At 30.3% G+C, this 27,475-nt stretch overlaps 1 protein-coding gene across 2 annotated transcripts; it reads left to right on the top strand.

Moving 5' to 3' along the window:
* The first annotated feature begins 5,993 nt into the window (after window positions 1-5,993).
* Syt1 lies at window positions 5,994-24,161 on the top strand. Of its 2 annotated transcripts, none has more exons than XM_009067654.1 (9): window positions 5,994-6,316; window positions 12,805-13,017; window positions 14,114-14,292; window positions 15,811-15,936; window positions 16,761-16,928; window positions 17,583-17,756; window positions 18,995-19,112; window positions 20,022-20,155; window positions 23,391-24,161. In XM_009067654.1, exons 2-9 carry the CDS (start codon window positions 12,828-12,830, stop codon window positions 23,574-23,576), a joined length of 1,275 nt encoding a protein of 424 aa, XP_009065902.1. In that variant the 5' UTR covers window positions 5,994-6,316; window positions 12,805-12,827; the 3' UTR covers window positions 23,577-24,161. The 2 variants fall into 2 exon arrangements, with proteins under 2 accessions (XP_009065902.1, XP_009065903.1); XM_009067655.1 differs by lacking the exon at window positions 20,022-20,155 and adding an exon at window positions 20,662-20,795.
* The last annotated feature ends 3,314 nt before the right edge of the window (window positions 24,162-27,475 follow it).

Here is a 27,475-nt window from a genome sequence, read left to right on the forward strand (position 1 = left end):
TTAAGCATTAATAAGTTTTTCATTCATTAAATTCATTCATAGGCCTAGATCTACACAACCAAATAGTTTTCTATATATATGGTACCTGTGCAGTATAATATTGATTCAATTCCGAAGTATAGGAACTTTGAAAAAAATGCATAATCCCTACAAAACATTATACCTAAAACCGGGCATTTCCCTTTCTATTTCTATCTGCACTGGTTTCCCCCCATGCCTAAATATTGTAAGTCTTGTCAGTGTGCTCAAGCTCTAACTTAACAGGAAATGATAAAAAATCCAGGGCCTATTGTATGGGAATGTCTTCATTCACCATTCCACTGGTGACACAAAATATAGTTGAAAATGGCAAAAAACAAAGTTTGAGGGTCTTAGTTGGAGGTTTGTGTTCCATGACCATCGGTTATATTATCTCAACTTTAATTATCGGGGTCATTTATAGGCTACTTATAATACAGGACAAAAAGGATATTGTTTGTAAATGATGTTTTGATGAAGTTGTACATCCTGGGTAGACCTACGTGAGGTTTTCATGTCACTCAACAAGCTAAGTGTATATTATAACGTCTACTTCGAAATTAGGTCGTGACATTCTACCTGGGAAGTTCTGAAACTGTAATATCTCTTTTAAAGTAAAAATGGTTTACCTGTGTTTCTGTTTAAAATATAGTTTCCTTCGTGCTGTCCTTTAAGATTGAATATACATCAATTCCATTTCTTGGTAGGTGAAAATGTCACAGTTGGCCTTTATGGCCGATGGTTTCCTAATTTGATGGAATGTGTGACAGTCCTAGTAAACAAAAACGTAAAAATTAAAAGTAAAAAAAAAGATGGAAACAACCAATGGCGTCTAATATTTATCAGAAACTATAATTATCTATTTTAAGACGTCATTGGAAACAACCCTTCCTTAGAGGGCACCGGTTTAAAGTCAAAATTACAATTAATCAGACCACAACAAATCAACGTCATTCCACAGCTGATGCATTTTTCGGATGTTTCGACCAAAAGTCAAATCGACCAAATGTGAATTAAGTTTTGAAATACATCGTATGAAATAAAATTGTAATTAAAAAAAAAATGGAAATATATCGAAGGGCGAAAATACTTGAAATTTTCTGTTTTCCATTAAAGGGACAGATGCGCCATTTATTTTACCGATCGTACCTCAGAAACGAGAATTATTTAATCCAATCACAACCCACCATACGGAGCCCTCAAATCCATGTATGTCCAGAATTATCCGCGTTTGAAAGTTTAAAAGACATAGAGAAACGTCTGAAGGAATAAGAAAATTGATTCATTAATTTTAAGGAATCTGCCCCTTTAAAAAGTTTTCAGGTGATTAAACTATGTCATTAGCCTAATATTATCAATAGTAGATTAGACCAAGTGTCTAATCGGTCTAATTGACTAAACAATATCGTTAAACGTTTCCTAATCGTGCGATGAGATAACTAAGTTTGGTGATATTTCTTACATAATAAATACAGTTAATTAATTATATGCGTACATATTACAATATTGATGACAATGGCCACAAACAGTTTGTTTAAAAGTGAATTATTTGAAAGACTGGACCCGTATTTTAACGTGAATATTATTTAAGACAAGCAATTGTTATTAAAAGGAGCAGCATGCAAAAATTATAATTTCAAAATAAGTGTAGATTATACGTTAAAGGATATGGTGTATGCCCTTATAATGGCTTGGTATTTTTCAATTTTAGCCTTTGAAAATCTCATCTTCACAATGATCAAGATATCGCGTCTTCATCTTATATCTTGACTGCAATAGTCCTTTCTCATGTAGTTTGTGAACGCAGCAATTTGACTGTACAGACTGTAAAAAAAATAATTACGCATGAAATCGAGGGCTCCGATTGGCTGTATTCGCTGGCGTACAATCCAATCAAATCGCTGACCATGAAACCAGAAAGTGGACCATTGCAGTGATGGTATAAGTTGAAGACGTAGTATACCTATAGACCATTGTGAAGATGTGAAAATATTGATTGTTCCAGTTTTTCTTTTCTCTGCTCTTGCTTGTTTGTGTAGGTCCAATAATCTGAATTTGATACTGGTGAACAGTTGCAACATCTGGCACTATATAGATTTCACAATGACAAATACTCTAATAACATTTATTATATTTATGGAAGCCGGCTGCGGCCATATCTACTTTCGACTTCTCGCCCACGAGAAAGCGTGGCAAAATAATAGGGTTCTCGTTTAATTTTAAATATTTTATAGTTTAATTTCAAATCGGATTCTGTTATTTGAATCTGTGTGTGCTGTCTCCCACGAAAATGATAATTTCTCTCTGACCAAGCGCGACGCGAAACGAAACCATCAGCTATTAATAGCAACAACATTAGGCCCTTTTCAAGAAGCACATGCACAGGGTATTATCATCTTCACCATAGGATCATCTTCACAATGTCAAGCTTTTACGAACTTCGTAGCCTTCTTATACCTTGACTGCAAAAGCCACTATTCTTGTATTACGGTATACAGCGATTTGAATGGATTGTATGTCAGAGAATACAGCCAACCAGAGCCCTCGGTAGAAAGGCTGTAAACATCATGACATTTTGTTTCCAGTAAATGCCAGTGTACAATCCATTCAAATCGCTTCATTTACAAACTTCCATGTTTCAAGAAAGGTGACTATTGCAGCCAATGAAGTATGCAGTATGAAGTAGGTAATAATTTGACATTGTGATGCTGTTTTAAAATTATTTCAACTTTCAAGTCAATAATTGTGCTATAACAATACAATATGTGTTTCAAATTATTTGTATAATTTGTTTCTATCAATTATAGTTTTAATTACGCTTTAATAGCTATCCATTTGACAAGCAGTCAAGCCTGCTTCTGTTCTCATACTTCAAAGTGATATATAAACATTCTCGACTGCAATTAAATAAACTATTGAAAAGGAAACAAGTCTATCATCAAATATGTCTGTAGGGTGAGGAATGAGCACTAGATAGTAGCCTAGGCCTTTACCCGTCCAACGCTGTCGATTGGTGAAAATTTGCCTGGTGCTTACAAAAACAATAGGCATATTCTTAAACTGCTGCCAAATTACAGATTCTGTCAAAACTTGAAGTGTTGCCCGTGGAATGAGCACGAGATAATGCGAATAAACGAATGGACGACAAAACTTCGAGTAGGGGTATATAATTTATAGCAAAGTATTGCCGAAGCTTGTTATTTAAGTGTAGATTTTCAACACTTAGGATCCTTGATCGATGGCATTACCTCCCTTCCCTCTCTAAATTCTTACAAATTACTCTTAAGTTTTCTCTTCAATTCTCTAAAAAAATTATGCTCCAGTACAAAGCGCCCCATTACACCTAAAAAGTGGTCCGAGTGTCTTTTTCTTTTAAAGTAGGTCCAAGTCTTACAAAAAGTGGTCCGAGTTTTCTTTCAAAGCGGTCCGAATTGTCTTAGAAAGTAGACCGATATGTGAGTTGTCTTGCTTCCGGCCAAGTAGTCATGCGCGCGGCTTTCAACTCTTCAATCAAGGAGATCACAAAGTTCGATATGTAAACATTAATAAACATTAGAATTAATTTGTGTTTATTTCGCCATAATAATAACCAGTGAATCGAACTAGAATCTAATCCATTCGAAAAAAATAAACATTTCAGATTCCTTAGGCGGATGGAAATATTCATGGTTGGTACCTTATCTATATACTTCAACTCTGTCTACTACTGGAGTACTAGAGCATTTCATATTCATTTATGACGTACATATATTCATTATGCATTATGATTGTTTGTTAGCACAGATTCCATACCAATCGTCAGGAAACCTTATCTCCGACCACTGGAATTGTCAAATGCTCACAGAACTTCTTTAGGTACTCAGTAAGATATTTGTTGTGATTATCCTAACGTCCTCCTGCAATGATAATGATAATTTTTAGCCTCGCTCCCTTTGATTGTGAATTTCCACACTAGGACTAGTGATTTCATCCCAGGCAGGAGTACATAGTAGTTTGCACATCTTTTAAGTTCTAAAGATTCTCCTCTCTCATAAACTATATAGGCCTAGTAGTTAAAACGTTGAAAGTTAAAAAGACCACTAGAAATAAAAATAATAAAGTCCTAGTTTGAGGTATTTTTGAATGAATTATGCCATTTTTGTTCATTTTGGTGTTTCTGAAGACTATTTACATAAATTCAAGGCCCAAATGAACCATTGGAATATCTATCTGGAATAATTTTGGAATGTCATTTCTTCATCAATCTTTGTGTGTAAAAACATCTATTTCTCTTATAACTTCACAGTTTTATGCTGTTGTAAAGTGCTGCCAAAGTTATTTTATTTCTGCCAACAACTGTTAGTGTTGTTAACATCCAATATCCTTACTAAATACTTAGTATTTTATTTGTTTTTGCCATGTTTTCACAGAAATGATAATATTTGTCAATAGAAATAATCTCACTTTCCTCTCAGAAATTACATATAAATGTTACCCTTGGACTGAAAATTACCTTTTAAATCTTTTATAATATCTGATATAATAATTTTATCATATATTGTTATTCATGAACCCAAAGACAATCTAAAATTCTCATCATTTTTTGTCAACATTCGTAATAAGCTAAACAATTTTTTTTATATATATAATTTGTGATTGGGACTGACGTTGCAGGTAAAAATTAGTGTTATTTGGTACATATTTAAGTTGAAAGTTTTAGATGATGCCATTTCTAAAGATTTTTGCTGCAATTGAATTTGGACATTGTCTTTTGCTCGGGAGAATGCTCATTTTTTTTTTATTAGAGGGGAACCAAATATTGCATTCTGGAAAGTGATACTCAAAACTACAAATATTTACAGAGGCGGCATGCAAAATATTCATTATCAAAAACTTCGTAAATCATTTCTGAAAATATGTTTAAAATATGCTTGTCACATTTATAAATCTACTTGGTCAAACTGAATTAGTTTTAAAGGATAATGAAAAACCCAAATGTACTATTAAGTTAATTGAGTAGCTAACACTAGTTTTGGTTTCCAATATTATTGGTTGAAACCTTTATAATTTAAGCTTACGTAGGAGGCGTATTTCTCTACAATTATGCATCTATTTTGCTTAAATCGGAAGAGAAGTTTCATAACACCTATCAAAAAGCATGACAAACTTTAAAAGGTTTACGTTTTTAAATAGTAATAATAGCAGGATTTACAAAATTGAGAGTGATTAGCGATGGCAGACTAATGATCAATAATTGATTAATAATCGAAATAATTTAATTGAGAAACCATGTATATACTAAATTAAAAACATGCCGAAATTCTTAATTTTATGGTTAATTTTTTCATGATAGATGTATATTCTTTCTTTGATCAGTTATTATAGTTTATTGTGGGTATGTTATGTGCTGAAGGGAAACTATGTGGAAGAGATCACTACTTGTTAATGGGTACAGTGGAGAAAATGTAGCTTTGACTTATAATCGATTAAGAAATTTGATAATCAAAATTATAAATTCCTAGCATTTCCTGGGACATATTCCTCTGGATTTTGGGTTCATATAGTTTTGAATTTGAGCAAAAAATTTTGTTGAACTACAAAAATAACAAAATGCTCCTTTAAAGATCTATGTCCCTGATGTAATTAATGAAAAGCACCAAGTCATTTCTTCGTTCAATATTTTTGTCAGTGAAGTTAGTCCTTCTCTTTTGTCAATGGGTTCATGTATAACTCTTGATTATTGATAGAAAGTAACTAAGCTTAAATGTAAATAATGTGCCCTTTATGACCAATTTTTTTGACAAGAAATGGTAAAATCCATTTTGCTATTAATCCATTTTTATTATGACTGAGTTAACCTGTAAGTTTATCCTGGTTTATTTTTAGTAAACAGTTATTCTTCCAGTCTCTTTCCTGGACTGTAATGACATCACTAATGCCATAGCAACCATTGATTTTCATAAAATGTACAAGTAATTGCTCTCAAGGATGAATATATTCCAAATAAAATATGTTATTGTATAAATACTTTAACTGAAATTTATTTTTTTATTGAATTGTGTTGTTTGTAGTACAATAATAATATTGATTTGTGATCAAGAATAAGTCTTGAATATAGGACAGTGTTTAACATATGGTTGGTATCAGACTGATCTTATTATTGATTTTTTTTCAGTCATTGTTGATTATCGTGTGTTGATAACACTGAAAAACTACGTTTTGGAAGTGATATGTTTCCAACACTGATGAAGACACAAATTCCTTATTGATATGGTAGTGACAGATTTGTCGTTGATTTAGACATATATCGGAAATAAGTAAGATTTCACTTTATTTTTAGAAAGGTTTGTATGAGTGGGGAGAATGCCTTCATGAGAATTTTGTCTTGTATTAAGTAGATTAAATACATAGCTGACATGAAGGAGATTTCCTTCACAAAAATATGGATGTAGGTCAGAAGTCTTGGAATGTCACTCACACAGACCCTTATCTCAAGCATTATCCAGCATAAACATAGTCATTATTGCAGCATATCATCCAAGTTGAAAATTGTGAGGGTCCACTATTAAAAAAAAAGAATTAGTATGAAAGAAACAACCATTTTTTACAAGGTGGGCAAGGAAAAATTTTGATTTAAAAAACTGTAAGAGAACATTTTATTCTGTTAAAAAAAATAACCTATTCATTAAAAAAAAATTGAAGAAAGAATTCTTTGAAAACGTGTCAATTTTGCATTTTACACCATAAGGGACACTTTTCATGTTTCTTGCTGTGAATACCGGTATGTCTTTGTGTGAGTTTTGCATTTTTATTGTTCTGAATACCTCGTAATGAGGACAATGTATATTCAAATTATGACTATACCACTCTTCTTACCTAAACATACATGATGAGATATCTTAAAGGTAAGCTTATACTACCTCTTAGGTAGGGCTGGCCAAAATGATCGAAATAATCGATTATCGTCTCTAGGAATTTATGATTTCCATCATCGATTATCAAATTTCATAATCGATTATATGTCAAAGTTACAAAAGTGACATTTTCTCCACTGTACCTGTTAACAAGAAGTAATCTCTTCCACATAGTTTCCCTTTCAGCACATAACATAACCACAATAAACTATAATAACTAATCAAAACACGAAGATACTATACTCAATAATTACTTAATTTAATGGATATATCGTCTAATATAGAGATACTCGTATTGACCAAGTTTAAGACTTTTATGTCCATTTTAAGAGGAAGCATTAATTTGAATATTTTAATAGAAATACTATATGGTACTATAAGGCCAAACTTTGGTTCTGAGTGTGTTTCTTGCTACCTTGGACTGACATTACAAGGTTTAATTGTCTTATTGGACGAATAATATCGTATGACTGCAATTTTAGATTTTAAAGGCCATGATATGCCATTTCCAACAGTTGATTTGTGTCTTGAATATATGTAAATAGTCTTCAGAAGTACACCAATTGCACCAAAATTGTATTATCACTACAAATATACCTCGACCTAGAAATTTCACTTTCTATATATTTATTATTCTATATAAATTCCTGATTCCGAGACTAAAGTAGGATTGGTCGAACGCACGATTGGTCAAGATTTAAATTATGAATGGCATCAAGATACAAATTATCAATGACATCAAGATACAAATTATCAAGGACATCAAGATACAAATTGTCAATGACATCAAGATACAAATTATCAATGACATCAAGATACAAATTATCAATGACATCAAGATTCAAATTATCAATGACATCAAGATTCAAATTATCAATGACAACAAGAGACAAATTATCAACGACATCAAGAATCAAATTATCAATGGCATAAGAGTCAAATTAGCAATGACATCAAGATTTAAATTATCAATGACATCAAGATTTAAATTATCAATGACATCAATATTCAAATTGTCAATGACATCAAGATACAAATTATCAATGACATCAAGATTCAAAATATCAATGACATCAAGAATCAAATTATCAATGACATAAGAGTCAAATTATCAATGACATTAAGAGTCAAATTATCAATGACATCAAGATTTAAATTATCAATGATATCAAGATAAAAATTATCAATGACATCAATATTCAAATTGTCAATGACATCAAGATTCAAAATATCAATGACATCAAGAATCAAATTATCAATGACATAAGAGTCAAATTATCAATGACATAAGAGTCAAATTATCAATGACATCAAGATTTAAATTATCAATGATATCAATATAAAAATTATCAATGACATCAATATTCAAATTGTCAATGACATCAAGATACAAATTATCAATGACATCAAGATTCAAATTATCAATGACATCAAGAGTCAAATTATCAATGACATCAAGAGTCAAATTTTCATGTCACAATACCCTTATCATATAGCGTATTGATACTTGACGATACCTCTCATTGGAATAATAAACTGAGGATTTTATAAGTTGGTAAACGGAATCACAATTTTTTACTGACTTGAGTTAAATTGTTGGAAGCAATTTATTAGACAGTGGATGTTAACCACTCTTATTAACTACATTATCAAATATCACAGTTATAAAGTTCAAAATTAATATATAAAAAAGTTTTTATCTAATTACTTCATATCACGATATGTATTGTATCACGATACGTATCATATCATGGCATGATTGGTGATACCCGGCACTATTTCAAACTCAGAGCACAAGTTAACCTATTTCTCTTCTTTTAGGATATAAACTTTTTCCAATATTACCCTGAATTTACAAAAGAGAAATTTAGTTAAAATATATTCTGATATTTGGAATATTGTGTCCCAAGAAAAAGCTGTGGAAATATGGCAATATATGACCATATGTTATATAAATGAATGAAATGAGTGCCATGGATTAGTGTTATTATCATTAATTATAACCCATTATGTACTTGTTAATTACAGAATCATTATTTACTCTACTTGTATTCATATCAATTTAGTATAATGTCAGATGTTTGATATTTTAGTGTACATGTGGGAGTATTTTATTTGTTTATGTGTGTTAAGTTTTTGGTAGCAAAGGACGAACTTTGGTAAGGGTTGTTTTCTTCATATTCAAATCTGACATCAAAATGGAGATTCTGATATTTTTCAACCAATTTTTGCGGCTTGCGGCTTGCATGCCTTTGTGTAGAGGAATATGTCTCTTTTTTCGAAATTTTCATCTAAAAATATGAAAGCATTAAGTCACAAACAGTTACAAACAATTTCTCTATTAACAAAAACATTTCGAAACCCACAGGCTCCAATTCTATTGTTCCAGCATTTATTTGATTATGAGAAATGGATTTTGATTGGACCCCCAATTGTTAATAAACCAATCAGCAATTATTTCGTATGAACCTCCGGAAGTGAAGAGTTGCAGGTCCATAGTTCGAAATACTCTGTCTACGCAAAAGTCACGTCAAGTATTATTTATTAGCAATTGTAAAATTTGATATTAAAAATGGTTGCTCAGTTTCCAGGAAAAGGTACAAAAACTGTGAAAAGTGTTCAGAAATATACTATCAAGATAATAAGTCTAGTTTTACACTCTGAAATTAGATTGGAATCTCCCTTTAAGACAACTATAGTAAAGGTTGTTCTGTTCTTGTTTGTAAATTTTGGTAAATCAGGCTTACAGGATTTCTTTAAAGGGACAAGTGCCCCAATTTGGGGGGTTGAAATGAGTTTTGAAAATATGTAAATAGTCTTAAGAAGTACGGTACTAAAAATGTACGAAAATTGCATATTCCCTTCAAAATCTTATTTGTTACGCCAAGGACATTTTTCAGAAAAGGGTAGACTCCAAAATGAAATAACTACATAAAAAAAGGGCAAGGAATTTAAGAAAAATATGTGTTTATATATATAGTTGAAATAACCTTGGATGAATAATGTACTGAAAAAGACGCTGTGTATGTAATGAGTACAGAGATATAATTTACGTTAACTTAAAACCAAATTAGTTTGATAATGTATGCAATCAAACTGTATTATATTAATTCATAATTAAGTAGCAGTAAATTAAACAATTGCCAGAGTTTGGCACGCTAGTACATTATAATATCAAGACCATAATGCAACAGAGTGGTATTATTGATTATCAATATTAGCTAGCTGCCACTGAGTTGTGTCAGCCATTTTTTTCCTTTAAACATAGAAATATCAGTTTTCAAGCCTTATATACATATTAATACAATGTTGGGTATTAAATAAGGGTTGTTTAAGTGGACAGTTGATATTGTGGATTACTATTTAGGATTTGTTTGTGAAAGTAAGGTAAATAAAAACCACCATATTGTGAACTATTTTTCAAAGAATATTCTGATATTGTATTGATTTTCTTATCACTAGTCTTGCCATAGTTCTTTAGACATACTTTATTTAAAAATCCACCACTTAGGGGACATTTTCAGTACATTATATTCAGATATAACATGTTATTGAGGTCAGTTATTCATTTAATATCATATAAAAAATATCAAAGACACCAGATTAGCTAATCCCGTGTAAGTTTAGATCAAACTCAAAATAGTGATCAATGACATTATAATTAATTATGACAAGGATAATGCTGTTTGATTTTGGAAATTGAGATGATATTTCAGTAAAGTTTCTAAAACATCAACATCTCGTGCTCTATAGCATACTTTTCAACTAATTTTCTTATACTCCTACACATTTATCAGTTTATATTGTCACCCACACTTTCAATCTACACATTTGACTCATATTTTTAGTTTTACTGCTTAGATTTGTATTCAGGCCAGAGGGATTTAAGACACTTTAGCTTGAAAATGTCAAAAATTCTCACAACATCTCTTGCTCTAGGGACAAACAATTTTGACAGACTTAAACATACCATCTTGCTTTAAGGCAATGGTATTTTAATAAGCACTATAGGTGAAAGCCTGTTCCCTAATCCTATTATGTCAATAAATATTGTTTAGACCAGACCAATTTTTTTTCTTGTTTTACGGATTCTCCTACCTCAATTTTCCAGAAATTCGAAAGAAAAAAACCCAAAATCAGCTCTGCTTGAAAAAAAAATCAACCGTCATTCCTTATGAAAATCAGAAACTCCCAGTTTTGGGAATATTAAAATATATGATCTTTGATCCACTGAGAAAGTAGGAAAATCCAGGTCAGTCCTGGCAGTTTTGATTATGGTACTGATCAGAAAAACATCCAGTGACAGAATAAGGCTTGAAAGTTGTTCTGTTGTAGACCTATTTAGTGATTGCAAAAAAAAAAGGTTTTCTAGTCCTAGCCTTTGTATATGTGTATTTGAAGGTCCTTAATCTTATATTTACAGTATGCCATGTCTGATGTTTGTGGTTCCTGTTATCTCAAAGAACTTTCACAGAATTTCATTGCATGAGATGATAGTATCTGGAATTACAGGAACCACAGAAATCGGATAGGAAATAGAATAATTCAAATAAGAGCTTAAAAACCTTTAATACGTGTACAAAAGTTGAAACATATTTTTCTAAACCCTAATGACTATAACTGAAAAGTAATTAAAAGTGATTGTAGGGACGAACTTTGATTCAATTTGAATAAATTATAAACCTCTATTCATTTTAAGAGGTCATTTTGAAATTGGTCAAGTATAGAAAAAGTTAATATTATTAATTCTGCTCTACTGGCATAGAAAAATCATAGTTAACACTTTAGTTTACATTGAATGACTTCACCACATCTTCAATATTTTATGATTTAGTCTGTTATCAAATTTCATATTTCTGACAATATGTCACATTTTAGAATCATCACACTTTTGTCAAATTTTAGAATATTGATTTATTTTATCATAAAATAATCACATTTAAAACCCAAGAATTATCACATTTTAGAACTTAGAATTGTCACATAAGATTTTAGAACCTAGAATTGTCTCATTACATTTTAGAACTAAGAATTGTCACATAAGATTTTAGAACCTAGAATTTTCGCATCACTTTTTAGAACCTAGAATTGTCAAATTTAGACATAGAAAATAGATTTATTGTACATCATAGATCTTAGAATTATCAAAGAACAATCACCTTTAGGAACCTGGTTATTAGATTATAGAACCTACTATGATTATCACATTTAATAATATGAAATTATTTCGTTTAACTATATAGTCTATAACCTAGACTTGTCACATTTTAGAAACTAGACTTTTCACATTTAAGAATCTAGATGTCACATTTAAGCAATTAGATTTGTAACTATTAAGAAGCTAGACTTGTCACAATTAAGAAACTAGACTTGTCACAATTAAGAAACTAGACTTGTCACATTTAAGAAAATAGATTTGTCACATTTAAGCAACTAGAATTATTTCATTGATGAACCTAGAATGATAACCTAAACTATTTTGATTTTAGATTCAAGAAATGTAGAGACTTACATTTTAAACATGCTTAATAAAAATTGGGAATGGCCTGATGCATTAACATGACATATTATGCAATATCACAGAAAAGCAAGTTAAAAACAAGTAAAAGTAGTTTACTCTCAAATGCAATATATGACGTCTGTTAAAAATTAACACATGATAAAGTGTATTTGTCTATCATAACAATTACACAATTAAAAGCAAGAAAAATATCTTGGCATTAGCAATATCAAAAGTTTCTGAGGTACCGTATACAATACACAGTAATCATTATATAACACACCTAGATTTTAACACATGGAATTTGTGCTATAAACTACTGAATTATTCCTGAAAATTGTCACGTATGCTGTGAAATATTTCTAATGATTTCATTTTTATTCCCTATTTCAGGTTGAGTATCTGAAAGCATCAAGATGCCGATCTTACATATGGACCACATGCACAGGCTGCGGCGGGCAGCAGAACAGGCAGTCAATGCTGCTGCAAAAGCTGTTACTCAACCACCAGCAGATGATGGTGTGACCTCAGCAGATGAAACTACTACTGCTGGACAAACTAATTTTGATAAGATTAAGGATAAATTTATGGAACAAATTGAAAAATGTAAGTATGTTATATAATTATAGCTTATATGTTTAAAAATCCATCTCTCAGCATTTTAGTGATTGACCGAATTTTTTGGGCTGTTTTGTATAAACCTAGGTGATATTGATTCAAATTTACTATTTATCTTCAATATTTCAAAATTGAGACTAAAATGAGATTGAGGTGAGGCCCAAAAGGAAAACTTGTGTGAAGTGTCCATTGACCTTTCACAAGCCGGAGGTAGGGGGACATAGCCCAACGGCCCACCTCTAAATAGGCCACTGATTATAATATTACACTAATATAGGGTATATGAATTCCTATACAGATATTACATTAATATTGGTATATCTGTATATGAATTCCTATACAGATATTACATTAATATCAGGATATCAGAATATAAATTCCTATACAGATATTACATTGATATCAGAATATAAATTCCTATACAGATGTTACATTAATATTGGTATATCTGTATATGAATTCCTATACAGATATTACATTAATATTGGTATATCAGTATATGAATTCCTATTCCTATACATTAGTATCAGGATATCAGTATATAAATTCCTATACAGATATTACATTAATATCAGGATATCAGAATATGAATTCCTATACAGATATTACATTAATATCAGGATATCAGAATATAAATTCCTATACAGATATTACATTAATATCAGGATATCAGAATATAAATTCCTATACAGATATTACATTAATATCAGGATATCAGTATATAAATTCCTAATACAGGTATAACATTAATATCAGGATATCAGTATATATAGATTCCTATACAGATATCTATATAAATTCCTATACAGATATTACATTGATACCGGGATATCTATATAAATTCCTATACAGATATTACATTAATATCATGATATCAATATATATATTCCTTTATAATATTGGGATATCAGTATATGTTACATTCCTATACAGATATTAAATTAATATTTGGATATCAGTATGTAAACTTCTATACATACATGTTATATTTATATCTGGATATCAGTATATAAATTCCTATTCAGGCATTATATTAATATCTGGTATTCAAGTTTTATAGTTCCATGTTTATTTGATATTTCAGTACCAATATGGGCTATTATATTAATATGTGCCGGTGCATTATTGTTTCTGGTTTGCTGTACTTATTGTATGTGTAAGAGATGTTGCCGAAAAAAGAAGAAAAAGGAAGGAAAGAAAGGGTTAAAAGGAGCAGTGGACTTGAAGAGTGTTCAGTTATTGGGAAATGCTTATAAGGAAAAGGTACGTGAGCTATTGTTTTGATGTTTTCTTTGATGAATTAGTATAAGAATAGTGTATAATTCTTAAGCAAGATTTAGGGGTAGAGAATGTAGTTTTATTGTACTCAAAACGTTCCATTTTTTTACCCGATAATAACAATGTAAACATTGTGTACAATATAACTAAGAAGTAGTATACCATAAAATTGTGTTCCATATAAGGATAGTTTATGTATGTGTATAACAACAGAGCATATGGTCAAGGCATTAATTACAGTGCAATATAACAGTAGACATTGCCACTTGTCAAATTTCAGAAAATTACTAAAGATCACATACTATACTCTTAAGTATCAAAGTGTTTCAGGTCCTATTCTAATACATTTGTATGTGTTTGAGTATGTTGATATATAAAGTGGCTCAACTACTATAGGGACAGGTTGATATATGTCAACAAGCCCCTATCCCACTAAATGAGTGAAATAGCATTAAGTACAGGCTGAAAATCTTTAAATCTTCCATTAACCATCATTAAATTGACTTATAGACGGGTCTCAGAATGCAGGAGAGCATTATGTTAAAAAAAACATTTCCTGAGGGAAGGGCCCAAATTCAGTTAAGTCCATGGGTCCCCCTCTTGTCTAGTTGAGCCACAGTATACTGAAAGGCAAAAGAAACATCATTTGGGTGAATCATATGCGTATATACCTTATTATCAAAGCTTATATGTAGTTAAAGTAAAGTCATAAGGTCAGTTTTAAATGAACTTCAAGCAACAAAAATAAGAGTTCATTGACCACAGTACATGTAACTGCCAGTGTCTCTCAATTTATATCAGTATTAAGTTACGTTTCTTTTGTTTGCCTTTCAGTAAGCTTATATATGTTATATTTAGATATTAGATCTGTTATATAATCTGTCTTAAACGACATTTAGGGGTAGAGATCATCTTAACTAACGTACCATAACACGATTTTATGGTATACCACTCCCATGTCCTGTCTTTTATATAGATCATATTTTATCAGTTAAAGGTTTAACTCAGTTTAAGTTTTAGACTTTTGGGGACTTGTTTTTCTATACTCTTAAGCAGCGTTTACACTACCTTTAGAATTGGTGCTCTTGTAGTAAACTGTAATTGATCTGTACCTGGACGGTCTTTTCTATTTCATCAGTACACATATGCTCTCCAGTCAGTGGAGGCAAAAAAGTCACAGACATTTAAAAGAAGCACAACATAAACAAAGCGATGATTTTGAAGTCATGGTTAATTTTGTCACTTTGAAACAACAAACAATTCTTATAAAACTCCAATTTTGTTTTTGAGACACACAGAAATGAAGGTTCATGTAACGGTATACAGTTGTGCTTCATCAGTCCAAGTAGCTACTCGTTGAGCACACATTTCAAACACAGTTAAAAAAAATTATGAACATGTACAATAAAACTCAGCTCAGTATACCACAAATCATTACTATAACTTATGAAAGAGATGTAGATGAACTTTACAAATCTTTAAGAACGGATAATATTTCTGTAGGTACAGCCTGATTTAGATGAACTTCAAGTGAATATGGAAGATAATGAAGATGCTGAGAGCACCAAATCTGAAGTCAAATTGGGAAAATTACAATTTTCTTTGGACTATGACTTCCAGAAAGCTGAGGTAAGTGTACAGAACATTGATCATTAGTTGATTTAATTCCCTTAATATTGTTAATTGTTAGCCAAATCAATTAAATGGACCATAGGACTTGCAGATTTTAACAAAAGGACATAAATCATAAAATTAGATGTAAAATTGATACTTTAAGACACTTTAGATTGACAAGAAAAATAATTAGCATGATTGAAGACCAATTTATGTTTATGATGATGCTCTATAGGCATACATTTTTAGCATAATATTTTGGTGTATATATTGTTTTGATTTTAGACCAATTGAATGTGCATTTTTATGGCACCAATGTATATGATAATAATTATAAATTCATGAATTTGTATTTGATAATAATATATATTCATGATTTGTATTTGACAATAATATATATTCATGAATGTTTATTTGATAATAATATATATTCATGTATTTGACAATAATATATATTCATGAATTTGTATTTGATAATAATATATATTCATGAATTTGTATTTGATAATGATATATATATTCATGAATTTGACAATAATATACATTCATGAATTTGTATTTAATAATAATATATATTCATGAATTTGTATTTAATAATAATATATATTCATGAATTTGTATTTAATGATAATATATATTCATGAATTTGTATTTGATAATGATATATATATTCATGAATTTGACAATAATATACATTCATGAATTTGTATTTAATAATAATATATATTCATAAATTTGTATTTAATAATAATATATATTCATGAATTTGTATTTGATAATAATATATGATAATAATGTATATTCATGAATTTGTATTTGTTTAAAATTGTATTTTGTAGTTATCAGTAGGTGTAGTACAAGCAGCAGATCTACCAGGAATGGATATGAGTGGTACATCAGATCCCTATGTTAAAGTCTATCTGTTACCTGATAAAAAGAAGAAATATGAAACAAAGGTTCACAGGAAAACTCTTAATCCAGTCTTCAATGAGACTTTCACATTCAAGGTACAATTCTCACATTTTTATATGCCCACATTTATAATGATTTTTCGATGGATGTTTTTTTAGTTATTTCTCTTGACTTACGAAAAATTGCTCAAATTTTGTTTGTGAAAACAATAGAGACTACAGTTTTCATCCCATTTAAATGAAATTTGGTGTAATCATTTGTCATGATGAGATCTTGGATTTGACACAGATTGGTGACCGCCTTTGATATACTGAAAATTTATGAGGGAAGTGAGTGTATCTTGATAGGCAACCACTTGTTGTTATGACTCAATTCCTCATTACCATGATAACACTTCAAGATAACTGTTACAAAGTGATTACTATAATCAAACTGTGACAGGACAGAAAGAAACAAACAAACAACTTAAGTTCACAATTAAGGATCATTATTACCATCTTGTCGTCGGCTAAACCTTTTTGCTTTGATCTTACTCAGATAATCTGTACCCATCTATAGCTAGGTTGACTGGAATTATGAGTGAAGATGACTTATTCAAGATCATCTGACATTCACCCGCTGATTGAAATTGGAACCCACAGCCACCATTTGTTTGATGTAACCAAGAAAATGACATCATACACAAAGAAATGCTAGGTAACATTCAGTTACAAAATGTCCAATGTCTTAATTTTATGTGTCAATTCCAGGTACCTTATGCTGAGATTGGTGCCAAAACTTTGGTATTTGCTGTCTATGATTTCGATCGATTCTCCAAGCATGACCAAATTGGTCAGGTTAAGATTCCATTAAATAGCATTGACCTTGGTAAAGTGACAGAGGAATGGCAAGATCTTTCTAGTCCAGATAATGAAGCTGAAAAGGTAAAATTTTATAAATTGTTTAGTTTTTGATTTGTCTGCCGAAGAATTATTGTAACTAAAACTAATCATAATAATAAACTTTTTATTTTTCATAGATCGGAATTAGGTGCAATACCCCAAAGTGCTATTGTCCTATCTTAAAAAAAAAGAGTTTTTAATATAATGCAATTTACTTTACGTTCAGTTCTATAATTCATTTATAATTTCGCAGTTTAACATGGCTTTTAATATCTGGAGTAGTAAATGCAATTGCATTCTGAACATTTCATGTAAAAAAGTAATAAAGTAGAAAGAAAAATGACGTCTTTGTACTCATAGTCGAGGTCTATTAGTTTACTACCACATGTCTATTTATTTACTACCTCTTGTCTATTTATTTACTACCACTTGTCTATTTATTTACTACCTCTTGTCTATTTATTTACTACCACTTGTCTATTAATGCACTTACACATGTCTATTAATGCATTTACACATGTCTATTAATGTAGTAACACATGTCTATTAATTTACTAACACATGTCTATTAATGTACTAACACATGACTATTTAATTACTAACACATGTCTATTAATTTACTAACACATGTCTATTAATGTAGTAACACATGTCTATTAATTTACTAACACATGTCTATTAATGTACTAACACATGACTATTTAATTACTAACACATGTCTATTAATTTACTAACACATGTCTATTAATGTACTAACACATGTCTATTAATGAACTAACACACAACTATTTAATTACTAACACATGTCTATTAATTTACTAACTCATGACTATTTAAACAATTACATAATTAAATGTCTATCTATTTACTAGTACCACATGTCTATTTATTCACTACCACATGTCTATTTATTTACTGGTACCACATGTCTATTTATACACATGTCTATTTACGTAATAACACTTGTCCATTTATTCAATGCCACATGTATATTTATTCACTACCACATGTCTATTTATTTACTGGTACCACATGTCTATTTATACATGTATCTTTTAATGTACTACCACTTGTCTATTTATTCAATGCCACATGCATATCTATTTACTACCACATGTCTATTTGTGTACTAACATGTCCATAAATTTACTACCATGTGTCTATTTATTCACTACCACATGTATGTATATTTACTAACACATGGCTATTTATTTATTACCACCTGTCTATATATTTACTACCCCATGTCTATTTATTATTTATTTATTTACTTATTTCAGGAAAACAAACTTGGTGATATTTGTTTCTCATTACGATACGTACCTACTGCAGGTAAACTGACGGTTGTTATTCTGGAAGCCAAAAATCTCAAGAAAATGGACGTTGGAGGCCTATCAGGTAAAGTCAGCTCTACAAGACAATTATAAGCTATCCATTATTGTTGAGGTCTGGGATATCAAACATTTGACCAAGGCTTAAAACACTGCCCAAAAGTTCCTGCAATTTTAAATACGTACCATCTACTCTTTATAGAGTGAGCTCATACCAGTTTTCTAGATTTGAATTAATTCTGTTCTTTGCCTCTGAAAATTGCAGACAGATTATTGATAATAATAATGATAAAATCTTTACAAGGGTGAAAAATTGGTCTAAAGCCTTTTTACAATTTTGCCCTGTGAAAATAAACTTGACTTATCTGTTATAAGAACTATTGTCTTTGCATAATTGAAAGTTTGTCTTTCTTAAATGCCATTGATGTGCAGTCAATATCTAACAGTACCCGAGCTTGATGCCCACTCTCCTTCAGAAATTTTAACTAGAGATCTTGAGCTTGCAGCTCATTAATTTCAGATTTTCAGTGATATTTTTTTCACTTTATAATGCCAAAGGGATGTAGGCTTCTAGATATTTGCTTTACCAACTGATGGCACCTTAATTAAGCTATCCTTAGCTCTTTTCAGAAGGCAAATGTTCGTGTCAGGTTGGAATACATGAACTGATATGATTAAGATTCTGAAAAGTTTTACTGAAATTGAGCTCTTGATGTTGATAAAAGCAAATATGTGATGACAATATCTCTAAACTGATATTTTTATGTCATGTTTATTACAGACAGGCCTGTAGCTAAGGGGGCTGCCAGTGGAGGGCTAGGTCCCCCCACCCCACATTGAAAATTTTTAGATGTCTGAATGACTTGTTGAGTCCCCCATTAAAAATTTTGGCTCCCCCCTGATACCCTGGGCTAGCTACGGGCCTGATGACAGAAATGGATCACATTAATGTAATATGAATATGTTTACTCCTTAGATCCCTATGTGAAAATTGCTCTCTATCAGGGTTCAAAGCGCCTGAAGAAAAAGAAAACAACTATTAAGAAACGAACTCTCAACCCCTACTTCAATGAGTCATTCACTTATGAAGTACCCTTTGAGCAAATTCAGGTATAATGAAAGTTGCGCAGTTGGGTGTTGGTGTTTTTTCATATTTTGCTTTTTGCTAACAATTGTCTCTTAGTTCATAATATTTTGTGGAATCATTTAAGACATAAATCTCAAAATATAAATTTCAAATTTTGACCAGCAAATTTTTGCCAAAAAAATATGCCACAGTGCAACCAATAGATTTTGCACATCTTTGATCACTAAGGTTTAGTATTTTAGAAACTTGAACAGTTTAAAATGGCATTTTTTTTTTTAAGATGCTTTATGGACAACCTTTTCTTTATACACTAAAATATCAAAATTCTTGTTCCCATTTTTTTTTCGGATGTAAAATTGTTTGCTTCTCGCAATATCTTGCTGGGCTAAAATCTAAAATATTCAAAAAATTTGACAAAATGACAAAATATTATGAACTTCTTGGTTTGGTCTATCTATCAGTGTGTGGGCTTATTTATGCCATTTTAACTTATTTTTTGAGTCTTTTTCACCATTTCTTCGTTTATCAGATCCTTATGTTAAGATCTCTATGAATTTGAATGGTAAGCGTATTAAGAAGAAGAAGACAACTATCAAGAAGTGTACATTGAATCCATATTATAATGAATCATTCACGTTTGAGGTTCCTTTTGAACAAATACAGGTATACATAGCAAAACATGATATTTACACGTGTATGTTGTGAGTATATTGTAGAATATAGTTCAGCTTGACCAAAATGATAGCACAAAGTACACTAGAAATTTCAATCCCCTAGCTTTTATTTTTTCTTTTTTTTGTCCTCTTTAATTCAGTTAGTATTTTAATACCAGTAACACAATAGGGCAATATTATCTCATATTGCAATTATATCTATAAATTTCAATATTTAAAGGAAAATATGACGTTTTGAATTTTGTACCATCAAGGGAGTATTAAGATCTTCTGCTATAGAAACACTGGTCTAGGTCACATAAAAAAAGAGTTGATGGAAAATAAGATTGAAAGTTGAGTAGAAAATGGCAGTATATTCTGTGAATTAAAAATCTGAGTATAACAAAGACAATCTCAACAACATGGGTTTTTAGTGCTGAGTAATTTCTTTTTGGGGTCAATTTGAAAATTGAATGATGAAATATATTATCTATATAATATCTATAGAAAATATCTTGCTGATAAGGTTTCAATAATTTCTTTTCATTGAGTTTCCAATCTGTTATTTTAAAATAATTCAAAATTCATTGGTTAAAATTCAAATTTGGATGCAACTGAAAACATTGAAATTTTTAGATGTAGGTTTTCAGAGACTAGTTAATTTTTAGGGTACAAGTCTTACTTTGAGGTTACTTTAAGGTTAACAAACCATTTCATGTAGGTAATGTCTTTCCTGGGCAAAATGACATATAAGTAAAACTTAATATTTGGCATTAGGAACATAGTGAAATAATTATATAACATGACATGTTTGTATTCTTTTATCACATCAGTTTTCCAGTCACATGTTTACTTAAATATGACTTCTTTTACAGGACTTTTTTACTCTTACATTATAGAGAAATCTTTAACATTACGCATGTACCTACCTTAAACATCTAAACTTGCTGAGTCATTATTATGCTCTGGATAATATATATTTTTTTTACCCTAAAATGGATTTTCTAAACAGTGGGTGCACATTATAGACAGTGATTTTGGAATTTATCCATGAAAAAAATGATTTTTTCACAAAAAGAAATTGCTCAGAGTTGCTTATAGGGGGACAACTAGGGAGGAACCGAATAAAAAAAATGGGTTACAATGATTTTCAAGACCAAAATTTTTTGACCCAAAAATGGATTTTGAACCCACAGGAGTTACTTCACCAATTTTCTTCACTATTTTGAAAAATCAAACTTTACAGCTTCACCACGGTCAAACCATTTCAGATAGGAAGATGAAATTTACACACAAACTAGATTGAAATCTTAGCTTTCCAATGCCACATTTCGTGATTCCATATCTACTTTTTTTTTAGATTTTTTTTTTTCGTTAGAGTTCCCTTAAAAAGTAGGCTTTGTTTTTATGTCATTCATCAAGAGACCAGATAAAGATTCAGCAAGTTTCGAATACTTTCTTCCTTCAACTTCTAACCTCCTTTTACCTTTTCATCCATTTTGCATGTTAATGTTCTTAATAATAATGTTCATTATATCGTTGACTATTTGTTGTTTAAATTTAATGTTTACGTGTATTTTGAATAACTAAATGAACCATGATAAATCTATAGAATTATTTCATTAATATATTTGATATAGATATAGATATACAGAGGTTTGTGAAGAAGATTTTTTTCACAATTTTTTCAAAAAAGTAATATATACTATGTGAAATGTCTGGTATTAATATGTTTGAATTTTTGAACATAGTAATATTTATATTTGATTATATATTTGTGGGTCAGGATTTGTGTTGTGAAATTTTTTTTCTCGAAATTTTGAAAAGTTATGAAGTCACTGCCTTGACTATTATTAGTCTTTAAATCAACTTGTACTTGTGATAATATATCGTTAGTGACCGCTTGAACCTTGTATAACGATATATGACACGAAATTACTTTTCGAGAAAAACGCAAAAAACTATTTGTACGCGTATTTTGGTAAAATCTTTTTTATTATTTTTTTTACTGCTATACGTGGTTTTCATTCTTTGAAAGTATAAACCTTGTATAACAATTTGAGTTCTCTGGTCTATTGAACCAAAAACTCAAACAGTATACAAGGTTTTCATTTTCATCTGCAGAAAAAGGAACATTAAACCTCGTATATATGATATTTTACGAGGTTTTAAATCTGACTGTTTATATACGTGTTATTTAATTACTTCTTTTTGAGTTATTTACAATCAAGCTAAGACTTAGAGGTTTTGATCATAAGATACGAGCTTTCGAACAATACCAAAAACTCAAAATGACCAAATATGGCATATACGAGGTTTCAAGCGGTCACCCACGATATTCAGTTTTGATCTGTAACCTTTTGAGGCAATCTAATGACACAATTACTAAATCTTGCTTAGTAGGCTTTGATGTGCTTAATTCATGAAATTAACAGACAAAAGTCTTTGAAACTATGAATTTTAGACTAATTTCTGTATATATTATTTAATTTTTGGAATTGATGTAATTTTTTTACGAGAACACACTCATTGCTAAATTCACAAATCCTGACCCTTCATTGTGATTGGTTAACACAATATTAACAAAAGTATTCTCTTTTTCCAGAAAGTTCAGCTGATCATCACTGTGGTTGATTATGACAGAATTGGTACATCAGAGCCAATAGGACGTGTTCTATTAGGCTGTAATTCTACAGGCACAGAGTTGAGGCATTGGAGTGACATGTTGGCGAATCCTAGAAGACCTATAGCTCAGTGGCACACACTACAAGAGGTGCCAGAGAAGAACTAAGATGGATGAAAAACAGAGGAAGAGCTTTTATTTCTTCTCAGATATTTTAAACATTCTACAATGTCAATACACAGACATTGTTCTGAAGATACTGTGAAGTCATTATTTTTCGTTGAGTTTCATTTTCATGGGTTTTTGGAGGGTTGACCAATTTACACAATAATTGTTTCTCCACAAATGTACAAAAGTATTTGAGAACATTTTTAAAATATGCTTCATGAAATTTGGGGCCTACAAAAATAATTGATTTCACAGTAAGTTTGGCTTGGCTTGTAAGATACCATCGTGAAACCCAGTGAAGTTGGATGTTAAACTCAACTATACATATATACATATTACTTGCCCTCTAACATAGCTAATGTGATATTGAAACTTATTTTGAATGACAACCATGGCCTATGTGTTATAACTTGGAAGTTTATTTGAGAATTTAAAGTGCGCCTAATAACTTTTTTTTTCTTTTGTTAACATTCCAGTATATTCACTTGCAATTCAATTAGGATTGAGTGAAATTATTGTTTTACAAGCCAAAGCCAAACATTTTGTGATTATAGATGTCTGTTTTGTTTGTCTTCACTTCTAACCAAAAAAAAAAAAATGGTTTGGCAATAGACGTTTGTTTGAAGTATTATGGTTGTCGATAACAACCAGTTTATTATACTATATATCTATATTTATTGGGTTATTGTAACATCTTATTTACTAACAGGGTCACAAGACATCCATTAATTGTTTTTAATATATATATTATTTATTATTTTATGGGTTTATTTGTTATTGTTATAGAGTGAAGATCAATGCAGTTTTAGAGGAGTTAGGAGAATGTCAAGGCAAAAACATCAGATTACCTTTACAGCTTTATATAAGACCTTTATTAACATCAGAAAATCATAGTCAAAACTAGCAGAATTTTATCCTGCATTTTAAGTGTTTATAGCTTGTTTTGACAGATGTTGTCCGGCTTATTCAGAAAAACCGGACATTTTCACGATTCAGGTCTGTCATTAAACTTTTGTAACTTATGACCAATGTGATTGGGTAATATTGCTATAACATAAACCAATCAATGATGTTTTTGACAAGCTTGACACCTGTCAATCACTATTAGGGGCCAATGAATATCACAAATCATATATTATATATCATGTTCTAGGGGTTTTGATATGATTTAAATTTAAGGTCACATAATTTTTAACGCCCATGTGTATGTTTATGGGAGGGACAATAAATATCTGTATTTATACAATTGATTTTAATCGATTCCTTATCTTGGGGCATTTATATTTGAGTCGTGGAAAAAATTAGTAAAATTGTGTCCATATATAAACTGTACAAAAGAAAATGGCACTTTTTAATTTTTGACCCATGTTTTAATGTAACCACATTACAAAAATGTTTTATTTTTCTGTTCTGTACATTCCACAGACACTTGTTATTTGAAAGGCTATAGTAATCTAAATATTTGTTTAAGCAGGCGATAAAGCTATATTTCATCTATCTGTATCACTTATCAAAATTGGAATCATTCGTTCAGAATGCATTGTTAAAAAATATATGCATGGACAATATTAATAAAAGCCTGGAAATGATTACAGTATAAAATTGTAATGTATTTTAGAGTAACTGGATGTAAGATTTTAAATCTGATAAGTGATACATACAGCTAATTTTCAGCTATTACTATGTAATTAAAGCAAATACATGTAGGTAGATTACTATTTACTTGTACTTTTATTCCACATATTGACTGGCCAATATATATATGTAAGTAACTGTTTATTTATTCAAATGTTATTAAGGTAGAATTGCAACGATTAATTTATATTTAATGCATAATAATAGTAGCATAATAACACAATTTTATTTATGTTGCTATGGAAAAAGATCTGACAAGGTTTGGTCACAAAATTTATCACACTAGCTACAATCACCAACACAAAATTGATCACAATTAGCATAATATGACATCATATCATATGAAACTACTTATGGTTCTTACGTATGGAAATAACACACACAAATGTAGTTCATAACCATTTTGAATCTCTTTTCCTCGACCTTATAAGTGGAATGTTTAAAAAGGCAAATTTGGAAACCTTTAATAAATCTGTTTTCAAAATTCGACTCATTCAGTTGAGTTAGAGAGTCAAAATAGCTGAGAACTATGTTCGTGTGTGTTATTTCCATGTAAGAAGCATACATAGTTTTATATGATCCTTCTATTAAACCATATATTATAATGTACCAGAACTCATTTATTAAAGCCTTCAGCACACTCAATTGACATTTGCACAGATTTTGTGTCAAAGCATTGTAAAGAAGGTTATGGTTAAATATTGTGAAATGTGTACAAATAACATTAATTAGTGTATTATTCATTGTCTTTTAATAACTCACCATCAATTTAAAGGGATACTACCTCTTAGAATGACAAAAAATTTAAAGCCTCAAACTTGGTCAATAAGTGTATATATTCATCAGTTGGACTTACCATGTTGTATAGTTATAACACCAGGTAAGTCCACTGATGAACATAGTCTCATTTTGGCTAAGTTGAAAATTTTTAATTTTTTGGTCATCCTAAGAGATAGTATACCTTTAAATATTCAATGATATTATGAACATTTCATGGTATTTAGTGTATTTTGTGTCCATATAAACTGAAAATAAAATATCCTTCATTATCAATGAATGAGGAATTTTTAATTTATTAGAATTAGTGCTATCTAATGCTTTGTAAGGTTAGAGATCAAAAATATTATCTGGTAGTTGTGTATATTTATGTAGAAAGAGATCTGATTTCATTTTGATAGTTTAGTTGTTAATGAAGCAAAATAAACATGTTTTATTTCACAAAGGATATGTTGTGATACACGGTATGACATACACTGTCTATTGGTCATTTTCTTTGTATCAGTTTTTCTATATATCACTGCATTTATAGTACGTTCAGACGACTAAGGTTAAGGCAGCTTAACTATCAACCTTTTTTCGAGCCTGTTTAACACAGTCAAACTTGGTTTGTGATACATGTATAGTGAATTACCGTAAAAAAAAAAAGATACTAGTATATACTTAAAGCACTTGTAAAGAGGTTATGTGTATCTGGGACACTGTTAGCATTAATTATCACCATTCTAATTTTTAATCAGGTGTTTGTGTTTCCAGCAATTCCACTGTTTTATGATGTCACTAATAGCAAAATATGCTTTATCACATAAGGCCTTCGCAATTTGTGATGTCATCAAACACCTAGTTTAGGTGGAATTGCAGGAATCACAGACTTTAGAATGAAAATTGGAATGGTGCAAATTGATGCTATCACCTTTGACGATACACATACAAAATTTAGAAAACCTTCTTACAATCCTTTTAATATCTGTCATGAAAACTAATTAAGTAAATTCGTGTTCATTGTAATAAGCAATAATGCTTTCTACTATCACAAGTAAACTATCAATATGTAAATCAGACGTGTATAGTACTGAAAATACTGTTTCACCAACTTCAAATAACTCAGACTTAAGAATACATGTTGTATTACTTAATGATGTTTAACAGTTTTAAAAACCTAATAAACTAATCAAAGTTAATGTGTTATTTTTCCCCAAAAAAAATCTTTTTCAATCAGGCGTCTGTGGTTCCTGCAATTAAACATAAATGAAGCGTTTTATGACTTCACTATCGTAAAAGGTTTAATATGATATAAGCAGTTTTCCTCAGCGACACCATCAAACCTCTTGACAATTCCTTCAAAAAAAAAGTCAAATTTACTCATGGCGAATTTTCATCCAATTTCGAGTCAAGGACATAAATTACCCTCTTTTCTGTAATGAGCTTAGATTTGAATTTTTGATCTCATGTCACAAAATTTTCAACAGTATCTTTTGGTCTAAGAA

Source organism: Lottia gigantea, assembly GCF_000327385.1.
Source record: "Lottia gigantea unplaced genomic scaffold LOTGIsca_84, whole genome shotgun sequence".
NCBI lineage: Eukaryota > Metazoa > Mollusca > Gastropoda > Lottiidae > Lottia > Lottia gigantea.

Bases quoted from the DNA above. Each gene is read 5' to 3' on its own strand.
- Syt1 (XM_009067654.1), top strand. From the start codon at position 12,828: ATGCCGATCTTACATATGGACCACATGCACAGGCTGCGGCGGGCAGCA. The intron at 15,937-16,760 runs GTAAGTGTACAG...TGTATTTTGTAG, and splicing joins ATGACTTCCAGAAAGCTGAG to TTATCAGTAGGTGTAGTACA. The intron at 20,156-23,390 runs GTATAATGAAAG...CTCTTTTTCCAG, and splicing joins TACCCTTTGAGCAAATTCAG to AAAGTTCAGCTGATCATCAC.